Source organism: Thunnus thynnus, chromosome 10, assembly GCF_963924715.1.
Source record: "Thunnus thynnus chromosome 10, fThuThy2.1, whole genome shotgun sequence".
Classification (NCBI taxonomy): Eukaryota; Metazoa; Chordata; class Actinopteri; order Scombriformes; family Scombridae; genus Thunnus; species Thunnus thynnus.
Window position 1 is genome coordinate 26,184,819 of NC_089526.1, and position 22,520 is coordinate 26,207,338.

Genomic DNA, 22,520 nt, shown 5'->3' on the forward strand with positions numbered 1-22,520 from the left:
CTTACTGTATATAAAATCTGCTTAAATGCTGGCATCTCATATGCAGATCTCCATATATTTCCCTACATATGAGACAGTGTTTCAGTCTGGCAGTTTTGTTTGTGGACACTTCTAGCGAAGCACCAGCCTTGTCAATGTGTCAGCCAGCATTTGGTGTGCTGCCTTTCACACTGAATTTGACACATAGTCCTTTGGTGGCAGCAATGAGCATTTTGTCATCTCCTCTCGAGTGCCAACTCGATGTCCAATTACACCCCAGCTACTAATTTAATTACAGTAGCAGAAGAAATGGGTTGATTCAATTCATTTCAATTAGCTCTGATTGGACCAGTCAGATCAAATTTTGCTCATCTCAGGTACAAGCTGCCTGTCACATTTTATCTCAGCGTGCCTCATTTGGAACAAGATAAGCAGGTCATGATATGATAACTGAAAATTTATGGTTGAGTTCACCTATGTCTGATGTAAAAACAGTTCACGGATCAGAGGGTTACAGATTTAAATGCCTCCTAATCTCTGACTCTGTGATAAATGTGAGAGTAAAACACTCCACTTTCAGTGCAGGATCACAGCCAGTTGCCACTTAGTAGAGTCCCAGCTACAATAGTCATTACTTATGCATGATGTCCACAATTATGTATCAAATTGTGTGTGCATGTATGTGTGTGCATGTTTTACATATCCAACAAATTGATGTGTAGCGCCGAGCAAAGCTAGAAAACATGTTACGAAAGAAAAACCACTCATATCATGTCATTCAGTCAAGCAGCTGCTATAGTTTCGCTTAGTGTCGAGTAATACTACACACACTCAGAGAGGATTCCTCCTCAATGGTTCATCCAACACGTTACTGAAAAAAAACCTTTCATATGACACAACCCCAACAAGTAGCCCATGTCATCATAATCTTTATAAAGACAACCATTTCCAAGAATACATTTAAAAAGAATGCTGTCTAATATCACGACAAAACCCAAAAAGGTACTAGAAGAATACAGAAATATTATAGAATCATGACAGAATACTACAGGATTAAAAAAAAAAGTGATCACTTTAAAGTCACTGACAGATAATAAGCCTCTATAAGATTATTATTTTGCAGCTGTAAGTGGATTTTCAAAAATACCATTAATTATGAGGGCACTAAAAACCACGGATGAGGCTAATTTATCTCATCTGAAGAATTATAAGAATATTATAATAAAATGAAATAAATATCACAGTATCAGGTTTAGTAAATTCAATATTAATTGGCACATACACCTATAAAAACTATGTAAGGATATTATAAAGGTAAATACAGGAGATAAAACAAGGCAAATAAGTACTAATAAGGTCACTATAAACCGAATAATGAGTAGAATCTTACTATGAGTGCTTATAGAAGTATTTCAGGAACATTGTAGTGACTTGTCTTCAGGGACACTGTGATTATTATCTTCCAATACCAGGAAAAAAAAAAGTTACATCTCGTCTCTGATTGGTGCAGATCGAAGCCTCAGCAGTATGCCATAGGCTGCCATAGGCTGCTACAGTAGCCTGCGGTGTGTGTAAATGCGTCCTGGCACCAGTTGCGGCGGCGCAAAGACGTCTGATTGGCCACTGAAGGAACTCAATTTTTCAGACTGCGCCACAGAAGCGGTACAACCACATGCTTCAAAATGCGGACTTCCAAACATCCATACAAAATCCTATACTTACATTCTCGTATTTAAAGACTTCAAATAGACAACTTCAAGACTGACAGCCTCTTCCTCTTTTACAATGACGCACAACGACCCATAAAAAATACATTAAAAATGCGAGCGTCATTTACCTCTTGGTGTCTTCTTCACGGCCAGGCCTCCCTTCACGGTATCCGCAGTGAAAGACAGATAACCTGACGGCAGACTGCAGAGTGTGAGAGAGGAAGAGGAGTTCTTACAGAAGTCAGCCGATGCAGTTTATGAAGCAGAGAGGGCCAGTATAGAAGCCAAGTAGCCTTTTTCTTACCTTGCGACACAGATCCAGAGGGGGTGAAATGGGTAAAAATGGTTGTTTGGGTGATTACACGTTTCTCCTCTCCCTCCCTCCCTTCCTCCTTTCATCCATCCCTTGTCGTCTCCCCCCCTCCCCCTCCACCTCCCCTTCCGCCACCAGTGCTCTCCCCTCTCTCGGTGAATAGAGAGAGTGGCCCCGTTGTAATAGCCTCTATGGGGCTCCAGCTATGCAGCAAAACAGCCCGTCCTTTAAGGTTAAAAGATACCTCCGAGGCGCATCCGGCATCAGCTGTATCATAAAACAAACACGCATTTTTTACTTTTCCACCGCAGCAAATTAATGCGCAATTACTTTTATATTTAGCATTTAGCTTCTCCAAATTCATATTATAATTTTAATAGATCCATAAAGGAATAGATCTTTTTTCTTGTATAATCGTATCAGATATTTAAAAATATTTTGGGACATGTATGGAGGCAGATAGCCGAAATAAGACAGACACATTCTGTCAATCAAACATTTCACACCAAATTAATTACTTTTCCGGAAGTCCAAGATGTTTGGCAGTCCTGATCACACCGGACCTTCCTCCCTCCCTCTCTCTCTCTCTCTCTCTCTCTCTCTCTCTCTCTCTGTTTCTCTCTCCCTCTGTCTCTCCTCTCTCCCTGTATGTGTGTGTGTGTGTGTGTGTGTGTGTGTGTGTGTGTGTGTGTGTGTGTAGCCTATACCGGATTAAATGGCACCTCGTCTTAAATGGCACCTTGCCTCGTTTCCCCTCTCCTTTCATCATCAGCAAAATAAAGATTAGGCCTACAGAGGAGATTGTAAAGGCTCGCCTTTAGAGGCGCAGGGATCTTCATTCCTCCGCCTTTGTGATGATATTGATGATGATGATGGCCAAGTGGACAGTTTGATTTTTGTGTGGCGAGCTAGTTATAAAGAATCAATATTATATCAAGGGGGTAACTTTGGTGATAAAGGACTTCAGCTACTCTGGCTATTCATCATAAGTCTGTAGCAAGCAGATAGGTCAAAAGAAATTATATTGCTCTAAAGAGTGTGTCTCCTTATCTCTCAGTACCAGGGGAGTGGAGGACACGCCGATCGATACAGTAGCTGCCGTATACTCCTTGCAATTATCAATAGCTGATTTTGTCTTCCTGGGGCTGCATCTATTAATACCAGATAATAACAGAGCCTTTGGACATAACTTCTAAGGGGATGATGGAAAGAGAAGGAGAGGAAGAATAAAAAAAGAAAAAAAAAGAAAGTTTGCTCACAGGACGACCTTGTTGTCAACAGATTTCTCTCATATGAGTTGGAAACCGGGGAATAGACAAGTCAAACAGACAAGAGGGAGAGAGAGAGAGGGAGGGGGGAGGCTTTAACTGAGCTCCCCCTCTAACTGAAAAAAGCTCAGAATCCATCATTACAGTGAAATGATTTTTTAATGTATTAAGAATTTCGCAAGTCACGTGTTGGCAGCAAAGAAATAATAATTTCCAACGTTATTTTTTATTAAGTTATTGCAAGCATTATACACTTTTACGCATAGTCTATGTTATGAAGTGTGCTAAACTTAAAATTAATAATAACTCTACACGTTGCATCATGTTAATTCAATAATAAATAAGCATATTTTTTCTTGTTATTTACATGTCACGCGAGCTCGCAGATCTTAATCCTCCCAATCCTTTACCCACCATACTGTGACTCCATGCATCCAGACATTTGAATGCAAATAACAATTTGCAGAGGGTTAATATGTTTATTCAGTAGCACATCGAGTCCGCATCAATGCACAAGATCGTCTCTATTGTAGATTTTAACCAAAAGAAAGTAGAAAAAAGACAAGTTTACAAAGTATTTAAAAAAAAAAAAATGTATTTATATTATGTTCATGTCATGTTTTAAATTGGCCCTACAGCCTTACAGGGAGCTATAAATATAGGTTTTAATTTTCTACAGTAAATCACTATGATGTGATTACTGTCAAAACAGGACAAACTGTGTTTCCAATGGTCGCCACCGCGCGTAAAATGTTAATACACTAGAAATAAAGTTAACATAAAGGTTGGAAGTCGTGATGAAAAGCTCACCGTCTACCCACAAAGTCGCCGCTCTCATAAAAAAAATACTCTGCGAGATTAATATGACAGCCTATCCCTTACAGGCGGCGACTGGTGAGAGCTGTGAGATATTATATGATGGGAGGTCAAATCTGGGTGTTCACACTGGAGTCTGAGGACGATCCATTGAACAGTAACGTGGTGGTACATCCTAGTGGTGGCTGAAAGCAATGGGCTGAACCTCTGCTTGGGGGTTAACTCTCACACAGCGCAGTCCCACACACACACGGAGCCATGCCCAGCACCGAGAGACCGACACTACTAGTGAGCTGCCAGAAGATAACTTCAAAGTTGGCCTCGGTATGAGCCGGCAAACCGACCAAACAGAAGGCACTAACTGAAGCTTTAATTTGGAAAAACAAGCGGTGTTTGAGTGTTTGGCAGCCAAATATCAAGAAAAGCCACTTTTGGAGAGCGCACCGAGGCGAAGGCGCAACCGGGAGCTAAACCCTGCGAGAGGAGGAGGACGAGAGGAACTTCATCGCGATCAGCCACGCTGAAGCGACTTCTCTTTTACGGGACAAACGAGTTTTTGCTCACATTGACATACGTGTTGTTACTGAGAGGAGGACTGTGGCTAATCGCGGCACCGCTTTCTCGGAAGACGCGCGTCAAAGTTTGGAGAGCGGAGCTGCGCCATTAGAAAAAAAAAACCCTGGTAACAGTTTATTGCTATTGTCAAGACCTGCACTCGTCCTGTCCACGTTCCGGTTACCGATGTCCGTGTACCAAGTCAAACAGCCGCTACTTTACTGGAGAGATGTCCATCAAGAGAAAACTTTAAAGCCCTGAAAACATCTCAGAGACTGTAAACATCGCTTCATATCAGAAGGAGGTGCGTGTTCAGCTTCGGCACTCAAACAAAAAAAAGTTACCGAGAGAGAAAGTGCGAGAACTGAGCCAAGATCTCGAGATAGACTTTATAAGAAGACACGTTGTGAAGTTCTGAGATAAACGTGGGATCATAAAGGTCAGAGTGATGAAGATGAGAGATACTTCGCGAAGAAATGCAGCGGTGAATCCTCAGCACTTGTGAGTCAGTGCGCTTTGTGAAAGGAGGTGGAGGGGGGGAGAGAGAGAGTCTGACGGTCCCTGTTGAAGACCCCCCCGAGTGCCGGGCATAACAAGAGATTTGGTGTGTTGTGTTGTGTTGTTGGGGGGAGGTTGGATAGTAAAGAGAAAAGAGACGGATAAAGTCTGAGAGTGAAGCGGCTAATTGCTTAGTCCGTCCCTCATTACCATATCCAATGCGCGTCCGCTGGACTCCAGCCAATCCTCCCCACCTTCACACGGTGCCATTAATCGCGAGGCATTATTCACTATCATAATTATTATACCGACATGCGCAATCCAACGCACAGCAACAGCAGCGGCAGCAGCAACACCGGCTAATTTCAGATATTTTGTTCCCTCTCCTGCTACCAGACTGTTTGCGAACTTTTTGTGTGTTGATTCCTTCGCTCTTTGCTGATGTATCTGCAAAACGCAGAGACATCTCGGAGCGCAAACGCAGCAGCATCGCCAGCACTGACGCCAGCAGCATGTCCCGTCGCAAGCAAGCCAAGCCGCAGCACCTCAAGTCGGACGAGGATCCCGCACTAGCCGAGGTGATTTCCGAGCACGGTGAGTGGATTTGATCAGCTGAGGTCTCTTATCCAGGTTCTTCTTTCAAACACACTACTTCTCCTTATAGCTATTCTGCTGCACACCACTGCTGGATGTCTCTTCACTTTGTTTTAGGAGCGTTTTAAAAACTCTTTTCTTTAAGTTTTACCCTCAATGAAAAGTATTTTTTGGATTAATTTGGATTATTTCTGGGTTTCTGATAAAAACTAATTTCTTAAATATAGATGCAATTTTTCGTAATTAAGCTATTATGATACAGTTATCAAGTTTGTTTTATTCCCAAAAATCAGTTTAACCTGCATCCCGGCTTGTATGACTTTTAAGATTGATGTCAACGAATGTATACAATAATCCAAACAGTATACACTTGCAGCATTTATGTGTTGGAGGCCTTTTGAAAGGCCTGTTTCAAACTAAAAATGACTTAATGCTTTTCTTTATGTTAAATATCGGAGTCTTTGTAGTCTTATGCAGTTGACTTTGTATGTGCATGCGCGCACACCAAAATACACGCACAGACGTGCATACACACAATTTGATAAGTTGATTAAAAAAATATTCGATATCTCTCTAAGAGCAATCAAATTCTGACTTCTGCAGATATTCAAGCAAATCCTTTAATTGACGTCACATTTTTAATTTTTTACATTTCTTTAAAAAAACGGTTTTTGATTTTTTATTTTGCATTAGTGTCTTTTGTCCCTCAGCGCCTGTCTGGCTCTCCGAGGAGCAAAATGCCAGTTCTGTTGCAGGTCGAAGCCTTGTTTTGTTATGGAAATGTTTTTGTTTACCCCCCTCACATAAATTTAGCACACTTGATTTGTTCCCTTTTGCTCACAATGTCGACAAGATCGGTTGACAGAGCTCGTCCTCGCCATGTGGAAAAAAAAAGGCTCATTCATCTTTTAGTCTGGAGACTCAACCTTTTGCGCAATAGAATGATCCTCATAGAGCCAAAGTCAGATCTTAAGCAAGGTGAAACGTTGTAGGAATTATAGAAATAGCACGATAACTGTGGGGATATTATTTTCCTTACATTATTGTGCAAAAATCATTTTATGCATTAATGTTTTTCAGTGTACAATTTAAACATGCATTTTAATTGTTATATTTTACATAGCTGTTTTAAATATTGGGAAAATCAAAATGTAAATATGAGGTTTTAGATAAATTAATTTAGACTTTTTATGTAAGTCAAACATACATCCTTCAACAATATGATTTACTATTAAAAAAAACACTTTTCTTAGTATTTGAACTGTTGCACCTTTTTTTTCATTTCTCTCAGCCAAACCAAAAAAGATGCATCTCATGTTAAGTGTCCATAAAGCTTGATGTTCCCAACAAATCACTGCTATTATTTATACCTCGCTATCTTTACCCATGTTGGCCAACACACACACACACACACACACACACCTAGTCACACTCACACTTTGTAGGTCTTTATAATAGAAATGCGTGATGTAATCTCTGGGGAGCAGCTCTCTTTGCATGGGGTAATGTTGGTGTCACACTGATGACCCTTGTCTCTTTTGTTGTGATTCAGTTTGTGGATTTATGATTTCAGGGCGATTCACAATTTAACAGCAACATTGTCTCTGCTTCAATGTTGAGGTGACCTGTCCAAGATTTTGGTCAGAGATACGAAACGTCCATCAGGTTGCTCTCCTGTAGGATCACGGAATGAAAAATGAACTTCCTTTTCTGTAGTAAAACCTGACATTTGGACTATTTAGACGTTGGGAGTATTTCTTTAAAAAAAAAAAAATATTGCAATTTATAAAACATGAAGCACTGTAAAGATAAATCCACCAAGAGAGCGAATTAGTGTAGAATTCTGAAAAATATATACACTCTTCTCTTCTATTATTTTCTCCATTTTAACACCTTCCTGCATAAATAGGGGTATATGTGTAGTTTTAAAATAAAGATACTCAAACACAGACTGTGTTGTGGGTAACTTATAGTCTCTATGCCATTGTACTTAAGACTGGAAGTGGCTGTGGAATGTTCTTGCCTATCCTTGTTGGAGCACTATACTGGCTCGCTTGTTTTCACGCAGGACAGACGTTGCAGTTAAACAATCTCAAGCCTTTGGCAGAGCACAGTGAGCCCATACACACTTAGATAAACCTAATAATACCATGTCTCATCCAAAGCTACCTTACAGACCAGCTACAAATGTCAGACTGTCAGTGTAACATTGCAGCATGATCAGATTCTCCGCTGCCTATTGCCGTGGTGCAGCTCGTGACGACACTATTGATCGCTGGCTTGACAAATCATTGCATATAATGTCGAAGGAATTCAAAAAGTTCCAATCGTCAGTCGCTTCTTGATTTAGACTTAAAATCTATATACGTTGGGGCGAATGGTAAAGAGGAACAAAAAAAGTCAAGTATCCGAGTATTGTTCAGACTAAAAGCTCAAGGACACACACTGTCTGTAGCGCATTTCATGAAAATAGACATCATGCAAGAAAATATCCACAAGGTCAGGATGTTTGGTTATGATCTTAAATGCCAATGTTAGATCACCTTGTGTGTTCAGCTTTTTTCCAAATCTTCAGTTTGATCTGACTTTTTTTTGGTGTGTGAATTTCTTTCACTGTTGTCCACTGCAGCTCAGTGAGGACCTCTTTAATGTGCTGCATCCCTGAAAAGATGAAAAAATAAAATTAAGTGCCAACAAGCCCTTGTCTGGCATATCATCTCCCCCTCGGGCCTTCCGGACACTTGCCCCCCGGAGGCATGGGGGGTTGTGTGTGTGTGTGTGTGTGTGTGTGTTAGGATTGGGAAGTGGGGAGGGGTGAGGTGGGGGGGGTCTGCTTAGGAGTGCTTTTATAAAGCTTGCTGACTTAACCTTTGTCTAGCTCGGCAAGCCAGGTCCTGCCGCTAGATGTCAAGCTCCTTGTACAATTAGAACATGTGTGCCGTTGACCTTGGCAGCACAGCTTACTCGTGTCCTAGAAAGTGTGAACAGCGACGGGCTTTTCATCTTGCCACCACTTCCTCTGCATCCAGTGTCTTTGAAGGTGTGCATTGTGGAATGTGTGGGAGGCGGTAGCGTGCAAATTGTGTAAGAACACACTTTGTTTCCATCTTGTGCTTACACCTTTTTAGAGGACTTTACTACACTAAATGTATCTAGTTATAGATGGAGATGTACAGGATCAACCACAACCAAGGCAAGTAAAATTTCAGGACATTACTGCACTATAAAAATTATATTAATTATCTCAGTAAGTATCTAAGGAAGGACACATTAGTTTTAATGTCATAGAGAGGTTTCAGTTTTCAGTTTGGTGTTTTATTCACAGATTTTCAGTGTTGGTGAGGGTCGGATCCACATGTATTCAATGTGTAAATCTTTACTGAATTCTCACACACCATCATAATGTTTAAGTGGAACTTTTTTCCTTTCTCTACAACATAATGTTAGAGGCAGAGATGTAGTTATGGGGTGTAAAAAATATAATATAGTGAGAAGATCCCTGCTGACAGTGACAACATGGTTGTTGCCCACTTCCCCTGCAGTGGGGCTTTGTTTGGCTTTTGTTTTAATCCCCTCTCACCATTGGGTGCAGGCCTGTGGACCACCCACATAGTTGTGCCAAAGATGTCTTCGAGAAGGCTCTCAAATATGGCTGTGTCTTAATTACTACTCAGCACTGAAAACACACACACGAACAAGTAAGATCCTGATTGAGAGGAAGGACTAGACAAGAGCGAAGGACTTTTTAACTTTAGACAAGACAGCAGATTTTGGGGGATTTAGGAGAAAGCTAACAAGCCATCAACTGAAGAGGTAAAATGATTCATGAGTGTTTTTTTTTTTCTTCAGATCATTTTGTTTGTTTTGATGATTTTAGCATTGATCGCTTCAGAAAATGTTCGGAAAGGTCACGCAGGAGCAGTTTGACAGCTGAAATGTGTCCATTTGATAATGACGGTGCTTTGTTTTCTTGGTGTTAAGAGTACAGCCTTTTAATTTCAAAAACAGCATCTAAATTGAAAGGGAGCTGAAGCACAGATCGGCGTTTAAAAAGACACATACTTTTGAATTTCTCTTTGGCCTGCTGAGGATGAGCATCCATTAGATCGTAAAGCCTCCTCCTCATCTCGATGTCCTTTTGTAAATCCAGATCCAGAGAGACAGCGAGCCCATCTTGACGGGTGACACAGTCATCTGGACAGAGTGCCGTCATTGAATACTGTATTGCAAATGCTTACACAAACAAATCGTTAATGTTTTGGCTGCTCCACATCTGCAGGCAATGACAAAGGCCCCTCTGTTAGTGCAGATATGACTGTACCACTCTGCTGTAGGGCTGACCAGGCCGATGACACACACAGAGCTATGCTGAGGACGCTCAAGCCTCTGCAGGTCTGCATGGAATCACTCGAGGGGATGCTTTATGCATTAATAGCCACAGAGACATTACAATACCTGGGACTGTGCAAGAACAGAAATAATAAAGAATAGTAGATGTAATTTTTTTTTTTTTTTTTGAAAGATCTGTTATTTTTTTAAATTACACACAAACAATAAACCTCCAGGAGGATTTACAATGTGACAAATAGAAAGATTATTTTAAAAATGAGAACAAACACTTCTCAAAAATGCACAGTCAAAGAAAAGAAAGAATTTTTTTTTTCTTCTGTGTTTTTGTCTGATCCATTGATAAATTACAAAATCAAAATGCAGCGAAGTACACACAACTTCAACAGTCAAAGTTGTCCGTCAAAAATATGAAATAACTTAGAAATGTATCACAAAAAAAAGGATTCTCTATCAAATATAGTGGTGGAGGTGTAATAAAATAATTTAATGGAAAATGCAACTGGCACAAGAATTCCAACATTGTTAAACCTAGCAGGCCTCCTTTTTGCCCCCCCTCCCCCCTCCCTCCCTCCACTCCCATCCAACTTGGGCTGGTCCTACAGTGATGCATCTCTCTTTAAGGGTCCTAAGCTATCCTCAGATGCTTGAGAAGAATGCATTTTAAACAGACAGAAGGAGGGGCGGTTCAAGGAAGGCTGTAAGTGCAGCCGCTTTTTTAGAGATTACAGTACTCACTGCCTGTGTTTATGTGAATCAAATCAAACATACAGTATGACAAACATATTTTGAGCTGCAAAAAAAGTTTAAATCTAAGATACAATAACCTTAAAATAATCTCTTTTTTTATGAGATAGAGCTGACTTTACCTTATCATGGAGTAAATGTTACCAGTGTCATTGTCTGTGTGTGTATTCATTAAGTAAATCTGGAAATGGTTAAGAATGGGAGAATTTGTAATTGCTCAATGCTTCGCTCAATGCACGGCTCTGTGGCTTTCACAGAATCAGTGGAAAGCATGAATACCTCATCTGATATAATATGTCAGATTAGCGGTTTCAGTTAGCATGCCAAAGATTGCTGAGCAAGATAGCGGACACACAGATTCAATGTCTACAATCCCCCCATTGACCGCGTTCAGCTTAATATTTGCATCTGAGTAAATGAAGACTCTTAGAGGAATGAAAAACGGATTGGATTTTTTTTTTTCAGCCCTTCCTTTCTCATGCTATAGGAAAATCAATACCTCCCCCCCCCCCCACACACACACACACCACACACACACACACACACACACACACACACACACACACACACACACAAACTCTCTCCTTTTCACTGTCTTGCAAACACATAACAACCACAAAATGTCGCCTACATACAGCTGCTCACCATGATGGCACCTCACTGTTGGTTGGCACCCAAAGTGGTTGTGGAAGCATACAAATAATCAGGTGTTACACTGATATGTGTTGTATTGTAATATATTGACTAATTGTAGCGATGTTGTGTAGCGACTGTCCTGCATCTGATTCAGTGAATGTTTCCTTCAAACTTTTTCAAACGGCAGCGTACACACGAGTTAGTCACAGCATTTTGAACTACAAGATCGTAATGTAAAATTGTGAAAAAATCCTCACAATATTCTTTTGGTAATATTATTTAATGCAGTTTGCTACAAAACTGAAAATGTCACATGGGTAGAAAATGTTCAACTAAAAACAGGATTTTTTTAAATTCCCTAAATATAATTTAAAGTAGGAAAAATCCCATTTTATCTTTTGTTTAAACTTAAAAATACAGCACTTCACAGTAAATTTAACAAGGTAGGCCTGAGCAAACACACTTATTCACCCACTTGGCAGGCGTTTTTCAGTGATAGAAAAAGTCATGTGTATATGTGTGTATATGGCCTTTTAGAGGTGTTTATCTCTATACATATGCATTTAATTTGTGTGTCTACAAAAGTGTGCGAGAAAAAAACATGTCTGCGTGTGTTTGTGTGTGTATGTGTGTGTGTGTGTGTGTGTGTGTGTGTGTGTGTGTGAGGTCACAGGCATACAAAGGCCCCCACTTGTAATTGTATGAATGAATAAAAGAGATTGACAGTAATACCATTCTAATAACTAATCAGCTCAACACAATGCCTACTCATTTGTGTTGACCTTTCAACCCTCAATTATGGAAATGAGTTCTGCTGTCCGCTGCTGGGCTAAAGAGATTTTCAGCCTGCTGTCACGTGTCGCTGAATTTTTCAGTCACTTGCTCTTATTCACTCGTCGATTTTTGGTCTATTTGGTGATGTTTTTTTAAGAGAAGTTTACAAAATGACCAATTATGTTTTCGTTTTAATAGAATTTTTATATTGAGTTCACAGGCTGGTGAGAAGAAAATCATGGGGGAGGTGACTTGATATTACAAAAAGGATATAATGCACATCTGAAAAATGAAAATGTGCAGAATATTATATTTTATAATCAGCGTTTTTTTTCCTCTAATTTAACCTAGCAACATACGTGACTAAGTAAAATAATATCTTGTTCTGTCAGCCCTGCTCCCCAATGAGGATAGGAACACGGAGCCTGTCCAAAGCCTTTCTGTTGATAATTAATAAGTTACAGACACCAGACCTTGATAGCTCATGCCCCCTTTGGCCAGAAATTACAGGAGTGATGAATTTCTTTACTAATGAGTCACTGTAATTGGCACAAATACTTCATGTCTGCCTCACCATGGCTCACTCCATTTTAACCTTTAAAATGAGCAGGAGCACCGTATGCTCACTCACTTACAAAGCACAGTAAGACCTTTAATGTTGTATAAACATGTGCAGTCTGTAATGTGCAGTATTTTCTAGTAGTTTTTAGAGGTAATGCCACCCTAAACATTTCTTTTTATCTTTTTAATTCATAGCTTAAGCTGGTCAAGCCTTCTGGGTGAGTTGCACTCCTATGATTAGTGCAAACAGTAATGAAAAAATGAAAGCAGTTTCTTTATTCAGAGATGTTTCTTTTTTGGATTTTTAGTTATAGTCACATACACACACGTAAATAATTATTAACTTGGTTTTAGCCTCTTTATTGGTGACTAACTAAGTTAAGCAATTATAAAATCACCTAAGAACTTAACCTTGTTTTATAGCAGATTTTTTTAGAGTCCATCTTTTTGTGAAACAAATCATTTTCATCTGCAATAAATGTCTATGACACTGTATAAACATCTTTATAGTATAAAGTGTATAGTAAATAGTTTGATTTATAGGTAAATAGTTATATATGATATATGGTGGGTCTCTGAGTGTAACTGAATACACTCAAGACTGAAAAAAAAAGTATGTGCCGGATGCTGTGGTAGTGATTGAGCACACTTCCTATGAAAAGGGCGTATGTATACAGCCACAAACAACTCACACACACAGACTGTAAGGATACTCAAACACACACCGAAATTTTAAGAAAATACATAAAAGGGAGGCTGTTATTACATGGTTTTGATCAGGTGTGAATTAGGTCAATGTTCAGAGGCTGCAGCGGCTTGTTTGACTCTGATGGTTGCATGTGGAAGAGGAAGTGGCTTCCTACAACTGTGATTAAACATGTGTAACTAATCAGAGACTTTGCTGCCATCTCACTAGCATGTAATTTGTTGAGTCTTATTTCTGATAGCATGGGATAGAGAGAGAGAGACAGAGAGACAGAGAAAGAGAGAGAGAAAGAGAGAATGTAACATTGGGAATTTCTTAACTGAAAGAGAATGTTTTGTATTTCAGAATATTTCAAAAAAACATTTCAAAGTAGGTTTAATTTAAAATTAAAGACGCCCTTACTTTTAGCAACACAATTTTCTTGACATCATAACAACAGAACATTCCAGTACAGTCCCTCGCTTAGACTCAGGGCTAAAGAATTACCGTTGCAATGCCAAATGAAAAGGCCCAGGCATTTGAAATTCAGGTGGAAATGACTGGGCTGGATAGCAGAGGGGAATCCTAATGGGGCCATCAAAGCCCTGATTTGTACCCAACAGACGAGGCAGCCGTGAATTGTATGAAATATTGGAAATCAATAGGTTCTATGGAATTTCATTAAGCGGCAGTATCCACAATTGATAGGCCCTCATAATTTGATGGATTGCACAAAGAAAATTATTAGCTGGCTCTATGGAGAGGGTGTGAATGCACAAACCTGGGTCTTGAGAATTGGTGAACTAGGGCAATTTGTTCAGAGTAAAAAAATAAAAAGAATATTGATTTTGGTTATGTTAAAAGAGAGAAAAAAATCAAAGGTTAAATTCTTTGCAGCACTGCACTGCAAAATATGTGGATTCTTTATTGATTATTTATTCATTAATTCTTCTCTTTTTTTTTGTTCCCTCCTCCCTCCTTCCCTATCCCCTTCCACTCACCTGACCCCCTCCCCTTAGCCCGAGGTGAAGTGCTGGAGGATGCTGACAGCGGGAATGAGAGCCGCAGTGGCAGTGAAGAGACCCATGTATGTGAGAAGTGTTGCGCTGAGTTCTTCAAGTGGTCAGACTTCTGTGAACATTTAACAAGCTGCACCAAGAACCCACTGGTGCTCATAGTGAATGACAATGAGGACACACCTAACCCCTCCCAGGAGTACCCCACAGAGCCCTCCCCTGTACCCAGCTTTCCTAGCGAGCAAGCTGACAGCGAGGACCCCAGGGAGGGCAACCACAGTCCTGCCGGTGAGGGGGATGATGTCCCAGAGACAGCAACCTTAAATGGGGTCAATGTCCTAGAAAAGGAGGATGAGCAGATGGAGCTGGAGCTGTCTCCTGAAAAAAACATGGATCCTGAAGAGAGAGATGTGACATCCCCTGAGCCAGACAGTTCCCTACCTCAGCTCAATGATGTCGTCCCCTCCACTGTTACAAGCTATGCCATGCCAAGCACTAATGTTACCCTGGAGACTCTGCATGGCACCCGGGTTGCAGTTGCCCAGTTTTCACAGAGTGTGAGGGCAGCAGCAGGCAGTGGGGTATCCACCATGGCTATTCCCATGATCCTGGACCAGCTGATGGCCCTCCAGCAGCAGCAGATACACCAGCTGCAGCTGATAGAACAAATACGCAGTCAAGTGGCTCTGATGAACAGACAGTCTGCCTCACAGCCTGCACTCAACCACCATCACAGCACTGCTGCTGGAAATCAGGGGCCTGTATCCTCCTGTGTCCCCCCTGTCGCAAGTCAGCTTCAGCTACACAACTTCATCACTCCCCCTGTCCATCAGCTGCCTGTTAGGTTGCCGGCCACTCTCAATAGCCAAGGTCCTTCACCTCTGACCTCAGCAATAGAAGGGCCTCTCCCTCAAACACCACAAAGTAGCAGTCAGCAGTCTAACTCTTCAATCCCCAACACATCATCAAATAATTCGGTGTTTCCTCCACCCACTGGCTCCGGATTGTCATCTCTACTACCCTCCTGCTCATCCTCAGTCACAAACAACAACATTAGCACGAGTAGTAGTGTAATAGGAAGTGGTGGCATTAGCAGCAGCTCAGCTCTTCCCAGGAACTCCACCACCCCTCCGTCACTCAGCCACAACAGCCTCCTGAGCTCTGCCTCCAGTCTACCACTGATACCTCACAGCTCGTCGAGCAGCGTTATCTTCCCCAACCCACTGGCCAGTATAGCAGCCACAGCCAATGCGCTCGACCCCCTCTCTGCTCTGATGAAGCATCGAAAGGGGAAGCCCCCAAATGTGTCTGTGTTTGACACTAAGCCCAGCTCTGAGGATCCCTTCTTCAAGCATAAGTGTCGGTTCTGTGCCAAGGTGTTTGGCAGTGACAGTGCCCTACAGATCCACCTGCGTTCCCACACTGGAGAGCGGCCCTACAAGTGCAACATATGTGGCAACCGTTTCTCCACCAAGGGGAATCTTAAAGTCCACTTCCAGAGGCACAAAGAGAAATACCCACATATTCAGATGAACCCATACCCTGTGCCAGAGTACCTTGACAATGTGCCCACAAGCTCAGGCATCCCATATGGCATGTCTTTGCCCCCAGAAAAACCTGTCACCACATGGTTAGACAGCAAACCTGTCCTGCCCACTGTTCCCACCTCAGTCGGGCTCCAGCTACCTCCCACACTGCCTAGTATGATGGGGGGTTTTGGTGAGTCTCCAAGCCTCACTCCGCTCAACAGGTCCCCTCAGAGGCCATCTCCACCTTCAAGCGAGTGTGCGTCTCTGTCCCCTAATATCATCATTGACTCTGGCATGACCACTACTTCACCTTCCCCAAAACCCAGCCTAGGGGGTGATGCACCTCCTCTCTTGAAGCCTGAAGGTGTTCTCCTGCCACCAAGCTGCTCTACTCAGCCAGGGGAGAACACCACCACCACACCTACAGTAACTCAAGTGGTCCTTTCCACTACCACCACCTCCACCACATCGTCCTGCAGTGCCCAAGTCACTGAACCCATCACTAGCCCCAACTCTCTTTCCAACCCAGTCTCCCATCCTGTTCTCCCCATGCTTTCAGACCAATTTAAGGCCAAGTTTCCCTTTGGAGGCCTCCTAGACTCTATGCAAACCTCAGAGACATCAAAGTTGCAGCAGCTTGTTGAGAACATTGACAAGAAGATGACTGACCCCAACCAATGTGTCATCTGCCATCGTGTTCTGAGCTGCCAGAGTGCTCTAAAGATGCACTATCGCATCCACACTGGTGAGAGGCCTTTCAAATGCAAGATATGTGGGCGGGCATTCACCACCAAGGGAAATCTGAAAACACACTTTGGTGTCCATAGGTCCAAACCCCCACTTCGGGTCCAGCACTCATGCCCCATATGTCAGAAGAAGTTCACTAATGCTGTTGTGCTGCAGCAGCACATCCGTATGCATATGGGAGGGCAGATCCCCAACACCCCAATCCCTGAAAGCCTCCAGGAGATGGACACTGACCTCTCCTTTGATGAGAAGAGCTTAGATGCGATGAGTAATTATGATGATGACCTTCTGGATGAAATGGAACAGGCTATGGACGATGAAGCTGACTTAAAAGAGGGAGAAGTGGACCCATTAAAACCTTATTCACCTGGGAGTTCCCCACCAACTTCGATCATTTCCAGCATTGCTGCTATGGAGAACCAAATGAAGATGATTGACTCCACTGCCAACATGACCCGTTCATTTGGTCAAAAGCCCACGGTAAATGGCAGCAGCTTTGGAGGAGAGACTGAGTGCTTTACCACTGATTCCCTGTCTGCAATGGGGGATGCTGAAGGTCAAAGCTTGGGGAGCCCTGCTTTGTCTGAGTCCTCTGACTCTTTGCAGCATTTGTCCCCAGCTCACAGCCATTCTGAGAGCCAGCGATCCAAGTCCCCAGCTACATTCAACAATAATAACAACAGCAGTGCCATGACAGCAGAAGAGGGCCAAGAGAACAATACAGCAGGCTTGGCAACAGTGAAGTCGGAAAAATCAGAGACCCCATCTCCGCTTTCTGCAACTGAAGGCAACGGGGCCCTTGACCTGACCGCCACTCAACCTGGCAGGCACTTTATCAAGGAGGAGAGCCACTTCAATATGCTGTTTCTAAACAGAGATCGAGGTGTGTATGTACAAAATCTACTAACGCTGAATTCATTATATAAAGTGAATTTAATATAGATACAGATTTAATGTGTAGTTATTTCTAAAAAATAATGTACTCAAAATGACAATATCACACACACCATAATGTTATTGTAATAGCTTTGAGTAATTTATTTGATAACCAGTAAATGATCAAACATAGTTGAAAATAAAATTCACACATTTTATAAATTAATACATAAACTAAATAAACAGTAGTGGAGTGGGCTTCAGTAGGGAAGTGTGATTTATGAATTTTCAAGTTAGAGTAAATCAGGCAGTTGCCTAGCAGTGATTTGGGGCTCCCAGATTACAAAATTACCCCATTCAGTTTCAATGTTTCACCATTCTAATATTAATTTGACCTCTTCTCTTTCAGGTCTGAACACTCCTAATTTGGCCAGCACTGCATCAAACATGATCAAAATGGAGATGAATGGACACGGCAAGTCAATGTCCCTGAGTGACAACTCCCACTTGCCTGTGGGCATCCAAGTTCCTGCTGCAGCGCCCCAGACCACCATGAGCCCCAGCATCAACCCCATGTTGGCTCCCCCGCCCCCACGACGCACTCCTAAGCAGCACAACTGCCACTCATGTGGGAAGAATTTTTCTTCAGCCAGCGCTCTGCAAATCCATGAGCGTACACACACTGGGGAAAAACCTTTCGCCTGCTCTATTTGTGGAAGGGCTTTCACCACAAAGGGCAATCTGAAGGTATGTGCCAACTTGATATAGCACCAATTAGAACTGTACATAAATGGGGTTGTTCTGGTTGCAAAGATGCATACTATGTAACATGCAACACTCTGGGATTGATTCTGGCTGAAGGCCTTTGGAGTACTGTATACAGCCCCACCACACACACACTTTTTAAGTGGGTAGTTAGTAGTTAAACCACTAGCATGTGTTTAACAGGGATAGTTTGCATTTTCTGAAGTGGGGTTGTATGAGGTACTTATCCATAGTCAGCGTATTACCTGCAGTAGATGGATGGTCCACACCCCTCCAAAATTAGCACGGAAGCTATGCAATATACTGCTGTGGACGGGGCCAACAGCAAAATGTAGTATAGCCAACAAAAAAAGGCCCACCTAAAGAAATTAATATAATGTTAAAGTGTACACTATATTTTCACCGTTTTACCTTGCCATCATACAGCCATTTCCTTTGGTACTATATTTTCTCAATTGTAGAACTTGTATTGTATTGTATTCCTACGGATGCCACACACTGTATTACGCAACAGCACTTTCTGACCCAAACAGCTGATCTGCGGCGTAATACTGTGCAGCATGGGCAGGAATACAGAAGCTCTACGGTTGAGAAAATGTAGTGCCAAAGGCAAAGGCTGTAAGGTGGTAAGGGAAAGTAGTGAAAATATTCCTAATATAGTGTTCATTTAAACTGATATTGATTTTTTTAGGTTGAACTTTTTTTAGGTGGCTAAAATACGTTTTGCTGCTGGCTCCGTCCACAGCAGTAGATTGCTTAGCTTCCTTAACTTCTGCAGGTAATACACTGACTACGGATAAGTACCTCATAGAACCCCACTTCAAAAAATGCCAACTATCGCTTTAACATCAATACATTTCAGATGTAAAAATACGCATTTAATCTCAACTAAAGAGCTTCAGATTTTCAAATTTCCGTTTTAAGTTAAAATCATTTTACACGATTTAAGTCTCAACAAAGGCTGAAATGTGGCTGCTGCCTTAAGACTTTGTCATACTTTCTGCGTTCTGTGTCCGTGGACAGCTGTAGCCTTGCACGAGGACCACAGATGCGCATGCGGTTCCATTCATACTTTTTTCAGAGGTCCGTGGACACAGACACGTTCCACACGTGAGCACTAGTGAACAGGGTTGAAGCATGATAACTTTCCAGAATACTAAAGCCCAGTCTGTTAGTTTTACAAACCCCTATGCAGTGTTTTTCGGATCAGCCTTTAAATGCAATAATCTGTTACTCCAACCGGACTTGCTGGATCATATTTCATTGTGTCACCGGCACTTTAAGTAATATGCCCACATCAACACAGCCCATTGTATTGTTTTACACAGGGCTATTTTCAGTCTGAATAGAGCTGAGTTCCTGTATGTTGCTGAAACACACGAAAAAGTCGAAAAAAGAAAAGCAACAGCTTAATGAGAATAGGAATACAGTACACATATACCATAGACAAGACAGGCATTCTTGTTCTCCTCACCCATGCTACTCAGAGAAATGGGGTTATGCAAGTAACCTTAAGTTTGCTTTTCTTGCACATGTGCAGATGATGCACTTGCTATGCATACAGCCCACATGGTCACAACTTTTTAGCCGCACACAGACATCTGCAGAGAGGCCATGCGGATCCTCGCGGACATGGGCAGATGACGACATTTATGTCATATGGACCAACACAGACCCTCGTGGCCTCACAGCCTTTTCCCTTTGTTTGTTTGGATGTAGTATTTTCCCTGGATGTTGTATCTTCAGTTTACAATGACACTCATAATGTTTCTTTTTATTTTCTTGCTAATTTTAGGTTCACATGGGAACACACATGTGGAACAATGCTCCAGCCCGGAGGGGTCGGCGACTGTCTGTGGAGAATCCCATGGCCCTGCTGGGTGGGGATGCCATGAAGTTCAGCGAGATGTTTCAAAAGGATCTGGCGGCTCGGGCCATGAATGTCGACCCGGGCTTTTGGAACCAGTATGCAGCCGCTATCACCAATGGCCTGGCCATGAAGAACAATGAGATCTCTGTGATCCAGAATGGAGGCATCACCCAGCTGCCTGTCAGCCTCGGCGCTGCAGGAATCACTTCATTGGGAGCCATGCCTGGAGGAATGGACCGTGTTCACACTGGCAGCAGCCCTCCTATGTCTGGTATGGAGAAAGCAGGTCTGGAGGTCGGGGCCAGCCGCCCCTTCTCCAGATTTATGGAGGAGAACAAAGAGATTGGGATCAATTAAAAAGACTTTTCTGTATTATTCCAAGGTAGGCGTTTGGCAAAGACTAAGAGTCTGACAACAAGGAAAGAAACTGCTGATCCAGTCTAAACTCATGCGTACTATATTATGTACAGATTAAATATTTTTTGTTTGGTTTTGGAAATATAGTATTTAGTATTGATTAGAGGTCTTTGCCTTTCACCCATTCCCTCCTCACTTGATATTTCGCCTATACGAAGAATACTTTGTCTCTTGTTTGAGAATATGTCGTCTTGCAAGATTTGCATGGTACTTGGTTTTCAGTATGTTTGACTGCTTTTATGAATTCATTTGAAACCAGGATCCTGCCTCATTTATGATGGGGAAGCATCTTACAGGACTAAAACAGAAAAGAACAGAGATTTGTTTAAAGACAGTCTGGCCTTTGTCTGGCAACCTTGTTTATGATTGCTCTTTTAGATATAAAAGGGCCATGGATAGACTGAAGAAAAGACTGAAGTATAGTGTTTCTGTGCTCGCCTGATTTTTTTTTTTTCTCATGAACAAGAAAACTTGAAAAAAATAATGTTTGAACTATTTTAATCTTTACATTTAGTCTCCCAGCATTGTCTTATAATATTGTCCTGTGTCTTTAGTATTTATGATATTGACAAAAAAGCGGGTATACAAAAATATATTTAATGGCCCAAGCATTTTATTGATCCATTTTTTTTCTAAACTGCAGGCTTCACTGATGAATATCTCTTTCAATAAAGACAGTATGTCATTTGAGTTGACAACAGAGAAAAATGGTAGGTTTTATTTGGATATCTGTTGAGATTATGTGTATCTCATTACATGTACATGTACATGTACATGAGGCTAGAGATATCCGAAGCTGCTATGACCACAACCCTGCTTTTAACCTTTGTAAAAAGAAAAAAAGAAGTGATCCTTTTGAAGAAATATCTATGTATAGAAATACAGACAAATCTAAAACAGGTATGCATATTTTGTATCACATAAAAATAGACATCATGAGTTGAGAGTATTTGTCATGTTTGTGAATGCACTTTTTAAAAACAAGACGTTTTGTCTGTGAGTTACCGTTAACCTTTTGACTGAGCTATCTATCACGTGCTGTTTTCATTGTTTTCAGCGTACCACTCCTACAATTTGCAGTGTCGGTTCTCTGTTATTGCATCTGTGCTACTCGTCAGAGTGCAAACTCATCACTCAATCAAAACCTTCTTAAATAAAAAAAAAGAGAACAGGTGTGTGTTTGAATGGTTTCCTTATCTGCATCACGTTTTCCCTTTCTTTGTCACCCTTTAATTTCCATAAATTAAAATTGAAATACCACATACATTTGATCAAATCAATGACAAGGTGTCTTTTATCATTGTTATTATTCAAACTTTTAAAAAATATATTCAGAATATTATTCAATGTTTTAAAGCTAAAAAGATGAAGGAAGAAGAAAAAATCCTGGAAAATATCTTCTTCTATTTTATTCTAATTGACCACCAGAGAGTCTCACTGAATTTTAAGGCAATGAAACAATTAATGAAATTAAATATGTTTTATGTAAATTATTTTGAAATAATTATTAATTAAATTTATGTTATCAATGGCATTTGTATTATTAATAATAGCATTTAACTATTAATAAAATATATTAATTTGTAATTTTGGAGCTTCCTGGAAAATTGTTGCTGATTTATTTTCTCATCTTATGAGACACACTGCTCTTTTAACAACAGTTCACTGATATTGTTTTGGGAAAAGTTTCCCTCAAAAATACTCATTAAAATAATTAGATTTTCTGCCGTTTTTATTGTTGCTGCTTTGCAATTTTGGAATTTTATTTAAATTCGTGAAAGCATGTGTGCATGTGTGTGTTCCCCTTCTGTACAGATC

General features: G+C 41.2%; 1 protein-coding gene and 1 long non-coding RNA gene across 2 annotated transcripts in view; one reads left to right on the forward strand and one right to left on the reverse strand.

The window, feature by feature from the left end:
* Window positions 1-2,060, reverse strand: part of LOC137190601 (uncharacterized) — a 52,199-nt gene extending 50,139 nt beyond the window's left edge. Inside the window, exons 1-2 of the long non-coding RNA XR_010930252.1 lie at window positions 1,993-2,060; window positions 1,817-1,890 (exon numbers count right to left, since the gene is read on the reverse strand). This is a non-coding gene — a long non-coding RNA (uncharacterized lncRNA). The remainder of the gene's footprint in view (window positions 1-1,816; window positions 1,891-1,992) is intronic.
* Window positions 2,061-4,021: 1,961 nt separating this feature from the next.
* Window positions 4,022-21,641, forward strand: sall3a (spalt-like transcription factor 3a). The gene is made up of 4 exons (XM_067602285.1): window positions 4,022-5,732; window positions 14,502-17,657; window positions 18,060-18,397; window positions 20,211-21,641. Exons 1-4 carry the CDS (start codon window positions 5,651-5,653, stop codon window positions 20,640-20,642), a joined length of 4,008 nt encoding a protein of 1,335 aa, XP_067458386.1. The 5' UTR covers window positions 4,022-5,650; the 3' UTR covers window positions 20,643-21,641.
* Window positions 21,642-22,520: the final 879 nt, after the last annotated feature.